At 43.2% G+C, this 10,220-nt stretch overlaps 1 protein-coding gene across 1 annotated transcript in view; it reads right to left on the reverse strand.

The window, feature by feature from the left end:
• Positions 1 to 6,686: 6,686 nt before the first annotated feature.
• The window catches only part of LOC131360096 (ras-related and estrogen-regulated growth inhibitor-like), a 4,323-nt gene continuing 789 nt past the window's right edge, over positions 6,687 to 10,220 (reverse strand). The window contains exons 3-4 of the mRNA XM_058400178.1: positions 8,925 to 8,998; positions 6,687 to 7,411 (exon numbers count right to left, since the gene is read on the reverse strand). Coding sequence (XP_058256161.1) covers positions 6,935 to 7,411; positions 8,925 to 8,998 — 551 coding nt within the window. The 3' untranslated portion in view covers positions 6,687 to 6,934. The remainder of the gene's footprint in view (positions 7,412 to 8,924; positions 8,999 to 10,220) is intronic.

Below are 10,220 nucleotides of genomic sequence, written 5' to 3' on the forward strand. Positions count from 1 at the left end.
GGCTAAAAAGTACCTGTGGTCACCATACACACCACATTTAAAACAGACAACCAGATGATGTTTGGTGTCTGAAATGCACTTCAATGAAGCTACGAGGCAAATGTGGCTAAGTAAGAGGAGATAACATTTTGTCTTAATCATCAGATTTTACTAAAACAAGCTGCTGGACAAAAATTAAAAAATAAAACACCTCAATGACTTTCTGTACATGATAGCACATAGTTTGGTGTCAGTGTGTATGAGTTTCCCTGTTCCTGTTTCTTTAAGACTTCTGAACCCATAGCCTGTTTGTTTTCCATTATTTCAACACATTAAGCAACACAGCTTATTTTCATTTAGTGACACCCAGAAAACTCCATAAAAGGTGAAGTGGAATTTATAAAAAAAATAATAAAATAAGTGAGTGTGAAAACGTCCATCAGCTGAAGCGCCTGATAATGGCTTATGATTTACAACAGTACACTGATCAGCCATAACATTATGACAACCTGCTTAATATTTTGTTGATCCCCATTTGCTGCCAAAACAACCCTGACCTGTCGAGGCATGGACTCCACTAGATCCCTGAAGGTGTGCTGTGGGATCTGACACCAAGATGTTAGCAGCAGATCCTTTAAGTCCTGTAAGTTGTGAGGTGAGGCCTCCATGGCGTCCAGCACATCCCACAGATGCTGGATTGGATTGAGATTTAAGGAATTTGGAGGCCAAGTCAACACCTCAAACTGGTTGTTGTGGTCATCAAACCATTCCTGAACAATTTCTGCTTTGTGGCACAGTGCATTATGTACATGGTCTGTAACAATGCTTAGGTAGGTGGTACGTGTCAATGTAACATCCACATGGATGCAGGACCCAAGGTTTCCCAGCAGAACATTGACCAAAGCATGACACTGCCTCCACCGGCTCGCCTTCTTCCCATAGTGCATCCTGGTGCCATGTGTTCCCCAGGTAAGAGACCCACACACACCCATCCACGTGATGTAAAAGAAAATGTGATTCATCAGACCAGACCACCTTCTTCCATTGCTCCATGGTCCAGTTCTGATGCTCACATGCCCATTGTTGTGCTTTCAGTGGTGCACAGGGGTCAGCATGGGCACCCTGACTGGTCTGCAGCTATGCAGCCCCATACACAACAAACTGTGATGCACTGTGTATTCTGACTCCTTTCTATCAGAACCAGCATTAACTTCTTCAGCAGTTTGAGCAACAGTAACTCGTCTGCTGGATCAGATCACACGGGCCAGCCTTCACTCCCCACGTGTATCAGTGAGCCTTGGCCACCCATGACCCTGTTCCCGGTTCACCACTGTTCCTTCCTTGGACCACTTTTGATAAATACTGACCACTGCAGACCGGGAACACCCCACAAGAGCTGCAGTTTTGGAGATGCTCTGATCCAGGGTTCAGCCATCACAATTTGGTCAAACTCGCTCAAATCCTTACGCTTGTCCATTTTTCCTGCTTCTAACACATCAACTTTGAGGACAAAATGTTCACTTGCTGCCTAATATATCGCACCCAATAACAGGTGCCATGATGAGGAGATCATCAGTGTTATACACTGTTTAGAATGTAATGGCTGATCGGTGTATACTCCATATAGAAAAGTGCAGTAATCTATGCAGAGTTAAATCCAGGTATAAGAGTTATTCCTCTTCTTGTACATAAATTTATTCAGGAGCACGAGTAGGATGCAAATGTTTTTTTCGTGAATACCACAAACACTTCTATGAATAATTGAGCTGGATAACCGAGGCCCAACACTAAGACCACAGACTTTCCCTCTAAAACCCGACCCAGCTTTAAACACCCAGAGTGTAACTGGCCAGGTAGCATGCACTCTGCCTTTTTAATGGCTTAGAAATTTAAAGCGTAAATCCACTCGGGCCAGCATGTGAAGAAGACTCCTTTGATCCGTTAGCTGCTCACTATTTCTGCTAAATGAAATAATACACCACCTTATGATCATGGCAAAGCATAAACACAGCATCCAGCCAACCTCATGCAGACATCACTTTAATACTTCATGTGGAAAATAAGAAGGGGGGGAGCACTCGTCTTGATTAATGAGCCTCCTTCCATCGTGATTACATCAGTAGCCCACTTCACACACACTTCTCTAACCTCTTCACACGTAATGCATTGTGCTCTCTCTCTCTCTCTCTCTCTCTCTCTCTCTCTCTCTCTCCCCAAGAGCACTAAATAATGTCCTTTATCCACAGACTGATGACATGACCTCATCTCTAAGTGGTCGTGAAGGGTTGGAGTTATTTTGATATGTTCTGCTTCCTTCATTCAGTCATATTGAGTAACTGCTTTATCCTGTTCAGGGTAGCCGTGGATCCAGAGTCTGTGAGGTATGAACACATCCTGGATGTGAAGCCAATTTATCACACACACACACACACACACACACACACCTAGGGGCAAGTTAGCACATCAAGTTCACCTACCTGTGCTCAAGCATGAGGCTGAGCTGAGCTGTAAAACTGACCTTATCACTACTGCGCTGTCCTCCATTACGACTCATCTCCCTGAGACTCTATCATTGGAGAAGCAACAAAGCTGGCAGGTTAATTCGTGCGGATGAATCAGACAGAGCTCCTTTAATGAGTCAGTCTGGCTGTAGACAGTATCTAATCACGAGTTTAATCTGATGTGCGAGAGCAGTGCTGCATTAATAATGTGTTATGAATGTGAGTCGTGAACGTCTCATAAACGTAATCAGCGTTTAATAGGCTGTTACAGGGCATGACACGTCAGCTGTCACAAAGGTCCCTGAAATGAAGACTGGATTAAAGAAGACCCCATGAGATCCTCGTTAAGACGCTCACTTACAGGTCAGAGACGCAGCAGTGCTCGGAAACGTACAGGGCTGTTAAAGGAAACGTTAAAGATCACATATTGTCTATATTGACTCTATTTTCAGTTCATTTTTAGGGCAGTATCACGTTACAGAATACAGATGCTTTGTTACAAATGTGTGGATTCTTTGTTAGATAATTAGAGTTAAATAAGTCCGTGCTCTGTGACAGTGGACAATGGATGATGCTCCAATGGAAAACAAGATGAGGTTAATTATGTCCTGTGTGTAAGGTTAGAGTCCAGCCTGAAGCTGAATGAGCTTTCTCTCGTTAGTTATTATGGTGTATATGCAGCACACTGCTCTTCACTGACTGAACACAAAGGCTTTTCTATGAGCAGTGAGTCACTCACTCTGGAATTTACTGAGAAGCAGCATCAACACTCGCAGGCTTATGCACCGATACTGATCGTGTGACACTTCATAAACATGACGCCTGCACAGATTCGGGTTATAAAATTGAGCAGTTGATCTAATAAACAAGACAGAGGCATCAGAGGCTCCATGAGAGGGCACGAGGAAGAAATCTTGAGAGGGACGAGACTCAACAGGGACACGTCTTGGCACATTACGATGCACCGACCGTGTGGAAACGTATGAACATGCTGCGAGTACTGTGCTGAAATGGTCCACCACCAAGTGCTGGGTAGCAGTCATTTCCTGTAGAGGAAAGGGTCAAGGAGGCTGGCAAAATATGGCCTACACTCTGTAATAGTTAACCTATGCAGGCCATTACAAGAAAAGAACAAAACAAATGAAAGCCCTCATGATTAAACCACAAAGCTGCATGGGTGAGGTCTAAATACACTGTATTGCCAAAGGTTTTGGGACACCCCTCCAAATCATCGAGTTTTTCAGGGGTTGGACTCGGCCCCTTAGTTCCAGTGAAAGGAACTCTTAATGCTTCAGCTTCATACCAAGACATTTTGGACAATTTCATGCTCTTTGTGGGAACAGTTTGGGGATGACCCCTTCCTGTTCCAACATGACTATACACCAGTGACCAAATCAAGGTCCATAAAGACATGGATGAGTGAGTTTGGTGTGGAGGAACTTGACTGTCCTGCACAGAGTCCTGACCTCAACCCCATAGAACACCTTTGGGATGAATTAGAGCGGAGACTGTGAGCCAGACCTTCTCGTCCAACATCAGTGCCTGACCTCACAAATGCACTTCTAGAGGAATGGTCAAAAATTCCCATAAACACACTCCTAAACCTTGTGGAAAGCCTTCCCAGAAGAGTTGAAGCTGTTATAGCTGCAAAGGGTGGGACAACTCCATATTACATATTGTAAAGACAGATGTCCCAGTTTTGCAATAACTCAGAGTCTCCAGTCTAATTCATGTGCAGTCATGTTGAAACAGGAAGGGGTCATCCCCAGACTATTCCCAGAAAGAGCATGAAATTGTCCAAAATGTGTTGGTATGAAGCTGAAGCATTAAGAGTTCCTTTCACTGGAACTAAGGGGCCGAGTCCAACCCCTGAAAAACAACCCCTGAACTCAATGATTTGTAGGAGTGTCCCAAAACTTTGGCAATATAGAGTATTTTTTTGAAAAATGTTAGCATTTAGCACCTTTCAACAAACTTAGCATTGCTTGGAAAATACTTTGACCTGATTTTCTCCATCTGGTCAGATTTATGTTTGGAAGAAGCCAAAGAATACCTTAAACCCACAACATCTGCAGCCAGCTGTTCAGTACAGTGAGGGGTCCTGAATGGTTTGGACAGATATCATGAAGTAATGTTACAGGACCAGGTGCTCACTATGGTGCAATCTTTATGAAACATGCTTCTAAAATTAATCAAGAGTTTAATGAAGTTACACGATGTTCTGGAGCACAGGCATCTTAGTAGACATCCAGATATTTTATTCTTCAAAGAAATTGAAGATCATCTTTGTTGAAACCATTCAGGGCAGTGTTCCAAAAAGGGTGAAAGCTGCTCTGGAGGGTAAAGCGTGGTCCTGTTTCTTATTAGGTCTCTGATATTATACTTGATGTTTATGCACTGCCACCAAATTCACAAACACACACACACACAGTCTGAACTTTATAAGAGATGCCAAGAACAACAAAGCAGTGCAGCAGAACTCAAGCTGCAATTTAAGTCCACTCAAGTTGGAAATCACTACACACAATAATACAATTATTGCTAATACAAGAACAACGAGATAACACTCAAAACTAATGAACCACGGCCGTCTCCACAATCCGTCACACGTGAGCCGAAGGCTGGTCCATCTGGTCTGATCACCCAGGAGAGCTGTAGCACAAACTGCTGAAAAACATTGTGACAAAGAGTTCAAGATGTTTCCTCAGCCTCCAAATTCCCCAGATCTCAATCCGATCGAGCGTCTGTAGCATGTACAGGACAAACAAGTCTGATCCTTGAAGGCTCTACCTCACAACTTACAGGATTTAAAGGATCTGCTGCTAACATCTTGGTGCCAGATACCACAGCACACCTTCCGGAGGAGTTCAGAGTCTGTGCTGTTTTTTTTGATGGCTCAAGCAGAAATATACAATGTTCTGTTTAATGATAACAGCAGAACGGACAGCTTTATCCGTTTCCCGTCAATGATGAGCCATGGCTTTAAAACATCAGGACGTTTTATTTCATTTCAGTAAACTACTGTTGTTCATAATCATTACACCTCAGCAAAGCTGCATGAAAAAGCTGCCAGTGTATCAGGTCATAAAGATGTAATCTGCGTGTTGCTGATGTTCTCTGATATGATCGCTGTGTTTTTATTCGGCGAAACTAATCCCGACGCTGACTGATGATTGATTACAGTTTGTAAACGGTGCACTTTTGAAATATAAGGGTTTTATTTCACCTGTTTGCTTCATTTATAAACACCTCACGTGGTACACGTGTTTCGAATCGACCTTCTATAACCTCATGCTATTATTACACATGCCCGGTTTCACAGTCAGTTCTCCGTCCTTTCCCTCAAATTCAAGTCCAAAATAAAATTATACATCTATCCACGAAAAGAAAAGCTAAAAAGCATGCAGAAGTGTTCCCCCAAGGCACAAAAGTACAGCAGGAGCCCAAATTAATGACCTGATTAAAAGACACGAACCCAAAACATCTCACATACCAGAACATTTTAGGAAGTACAGGCTTTTGTAAACTTTATACGGCTTACGCAAAAACATTTATTCAACATCATGCTTTTACCTTTAAGGGTTCTTTATCTTAAAGGTTCAGTAGCAATAGTATTTTCAGGGAAGAAGCCTTTGTTGAAAGCTTTCTTAAAAACTCCAATCTATAGGAGAATGCTAAAGAAGCCTTGAAGAGTATTTCCTCTAAAGAGCTGTATTAAAGACCTTGCATTAGCATGCAGTGATTAATCTCCTCTCAGTTCTGCTCATTAAATGGAGGTGGAATTATTTTGGCTCTAAGTTCAGCTACAAAACGGCACTCACTCTGACACCGTAGGAAAGACTCTCGAATATTTCTGAGCAAAATGTTGTGTCTTTTGTTCATTTCTGAACATTTTTTGTCACTAAAGCAGTTATTTTTTATGCAATCTCCTGCATATTAGAAAATGTTCCTTAAAAACACAAGCATTTCCCAAACATAAAGTACATGAGTGTCTACATTTTTGCTCCAGACCAGCTCCTAATACACCTAAACCAAGCGATCCAAAACACTAATACTGGTAAGAATGTGAAAGCTAAAAAAACAACATGCACTGGAGCTCAGAGCATAGAGAACTGTTCCTCGAGGCAGGAATTTGACATGAGCAGAAGTTGTGTGTCTGAAATACTGTCTGGAAACAGGTTATAGTTTAACAGAATTATATTATAACTGTATCATTTCTTCTACTTTAGTGCCGTCCATCATACTGACCTTCCCGCTTTTACAGTTCCACCTTGATGAAATTGTCTAAGCGATTAAACATTTTCCTCACTGAAACTCGAAACTGATATTTAATGTCTCCGGCTTTCCATTTATGTCCGAAATCAAGAAAGCAGAGCTTACACACTTCCTTTCTTAGCCTACAACACTTACGACTATTAATGAAAAACATCTTTTGTGACAAAGCTTCTCACGTCTCAGTCAGGCAGCAGGTCTCTGAACGAACTGAAGCTGAAACTACGGCCCGTGGACCCCAGAGCGGCGTTGGAGTGAATTCTGGGGATTTTCTCCATCAGTCTGGACACGCCACGTCTTCGGAAGGACGGAGGTGATTTGTCCATTTGCTGCACTATTTCGGCGTAGAGTGCATGAAACACGCCGGCCGTTTCTTCCCAGCCGTCACGGACGGAAATCTCACGCAGAGGGAGTTTGAGGCCGTGTGACAGACTCTCACCCTCCTCTACCGACACCATCCTGTCAAACTCCAGGTCTTTTTTATTAGCCACGATGATGACTGGTGGAGGATCGGGACAGCTTCTTCTGCTGTGGATGTGATTCACCAGAAAGCACAGTCGCATGACTTCATCGAAGCTACAGCGGTCAGTGACGGAGTAAACTACGAGGAAACCGTCGGCCCATTTGATTTTCTCTTCCATCAGCAGTGTGTCTTCCTCCTGCATGAGAACACAACATGAATAATTCTGGGATTATTATGAATTGATCATTGACACTGATCATATAAATGTGTACTGCAATTACACCATTACGGTTTTTGGTACATTGAAGGCTTTACTGCTTTTAAATTAATGTCTTGAGGTGCCTTGACCACCGACTAACCCCAGTGATGCTGAGCTTGTACAACCTAGTGTGGAAGTCTTTGCTCTACCTCAATGCTCTCGTCAGGCCTCCGTCTGGCCACACATTGTAATTGGTGGCTCACAAGCTACCTTGGCAGAGGATCTCAGAGCTACAGTGGTCTCCAGATGTGATGTGAAGGCCCATAGTCCAGACAGACTTGTGAAAACCATCTACTCTCGGTCATGAGGTGAAGAGCTACTACAGAACCCGGACCATCTCCACAGGCCTCCAGCTTTAACCTGGTGATGATCATCTGGAACCAATCTTCAAATCGGTGATAAGGCGAGAGAACGGGAAGCCTCTATTCACACTCCTGCACGTCAGTGTCACAGCATATAATCCTTAGCCTATACTTGATATTGAGTAGTAGCTGACCTCTTTGCAGCCCTATCAAGGGACCACACTGCTCACCTCCTAGTGGGAGGGGCCATGTTCAAATAGACACTGTGCAATCAAACACAGTCCTGGAATGATTACCATATCGGATATTCACCCTGCAGTCAAAACAAGAAGATAATAAATCACTATCTGGCAATCTGGAATGTGTGATCTTTCCTGGACTCTCATTTAAAAACTGACAGATCCCATTAGAGGAGAGCTCTGTGGAGCTACAAGACCAGGCTGTACGAGGTCTAATGGAATAAGATGTCTCTCTGTGCTAAACATGAACAGACTCGGAATCACAACACACTGCTGAGGAAAAGCATAACCACTCCAAGCACTGGCACCTAACTGACCGTCATAGCACGGTCGTAGTAGAGGTGCAGACTGCTGGAACCACCATCACATGATGGTGTCCAAACACCACATGATGGTGAGATTCTAACTGCAAGTCACCAGCAAGAAGAGCCTACATTGTGAAGAAATGCTGAGATGCGTCACTCCCTAAAGTCCCTAGCATCCTTGACTTCATGGTTCAAATATAGGTGACTTTGCACTTTATTATTCAACAGCCCAAAATTTGTTGACAATAAATCAGAGAGCATCCTCAGCATGCTGGACAATATGCATAAGCCAAACCGGACATCCTGGAGCAAGTCCTCATCCTGTGCTCTTAAGACAGAATGGCAGGATCTAAAAAACTGGGTGATAAACCCATCTATGGCCACGGCAGAGGAATATCCTTTCTTGCAGTGGTAGGCCAAGTGGAGAAGTCTGTTCTGAATGAGGTTTGAGAGGATCCTCCAGGAAGACTGGGAGAACCTACAAGAACATGTTCCTGAAATCACACTGCTGAGGCAATGTTCAGTTGAACCTATACCCTTTTGTATCCCGCACAGAAAGGAGTGGCTTTTAACAAGAGCTGGCTTTGTCCATCATGTTTCTCACCTGTCCAGCAGTATCGAGGATCTCAAAGTTCACAGCTTCACCCCCGATACTCAACTCGTGTCTGTAGATGGTCTCTGTTAGAAAGAGTCATACACATGTTATTCCTGAGCAATGGAATAGGCACCTGAACACCTTCACATCCATGCAGTTCTCTAATCAGCCAATCACATGGCAGCAGCACAACGTATAAACTCGTACAGATGCAGGTCAGTTGATGTTCACATTAAAAAACATCGGAATGAAGAGTCTCTGTGACTTTAACGTGGTATGGATATTTTTCCGAAAATGCTGGGATTTTCACACAACAGTCTCACCAAGAGAATGGTGTGAGAAACAAAAAAACATCCAGTTAGAGGAGGATCTGCAGACTGCAACACCATGATGAGAAGATCAGACTGGTCTGAGCTGACAGGAAATCTATAGCAACTCAAATGGTCACTCTGTACAAGCGTGTAGAGCAGAAAAGCATCTCAACATGCACTACATATCACGTCAGGTTTCACTAACTCGGACCGGAAAACGATCAGGTGATGTTTCTTCTAATCTTCAGCTGGCTCATGATGGTCTAAGATTCCTGTTCTTGTCTGGCAGGATTAGGAACCTGATGGTGGTCTTCTGCTCTTGCAGCTCATCCACCTCAAAGTTCAATGTTGTGCATGCTGAGATGCTTCTCTGTTCAACAGGGTGATGATATCCTTCCTGCTCATGCTCTCACGCATCATCAAGACATCTCCATCCACAGAACTATTTTTCACGCAGTGTTATCTGTTTATTTTTGCACTGATCTGTGTGTAAATCCCAGCAGGGGATTCTGAAAAACTCAAAATCATAATCAGACACCAACAGGAATACCACAGGAAAGGACACAGAGATCAGACGACGACTTCATTCTTCAGTCTGGAACTGAAGCTCTTCTCTAACTCACTATACTGTGACTAAGTTTTTTTTTTTAACCATAGCCTAAACTACTACGACTTGCCAAAACATGATCGGTCATGATTACAACAGACCTGGACATTTTTTTTGTATGTTCACAGTACTGCTGCTGCTTTAAGGATTTAAGGAGCTTTTATGTTTATCAAATATATGAAATCATTTCTACTAAAAGCGAACAAGACCCAAATCAGTAATGTCTTGCGCTGGTATGAGGGGATAAGGTGCCAGGTTTCGAGGCTAAAGACACCTCAGTGTCACTGCTGCACTAAGAAACAGTCCAGCTTACAGAAAGCACGCTGGACAGGAAAAACGATGCGAACCTAATAAAGTACACACATGGGGGATTAATACAGCATTCGG

Source organism: Hemibagrus wyckioides, linkage group LG10 (genome assembly GCF_019097595.1).
Source record: "Hemibagrus wyckioides isolate EC202008001 linkage group LG10, SWU_Hwy_1.0, whole genome shotgun sequence".
In the NCBI taxonomy this organism is placed as follows: Eukaryota; Metazoa; Chordata; class Actinopteri; order Siluriformes; family Bagridae; genus Hemibagrus; species Hemibagrus wyckioides.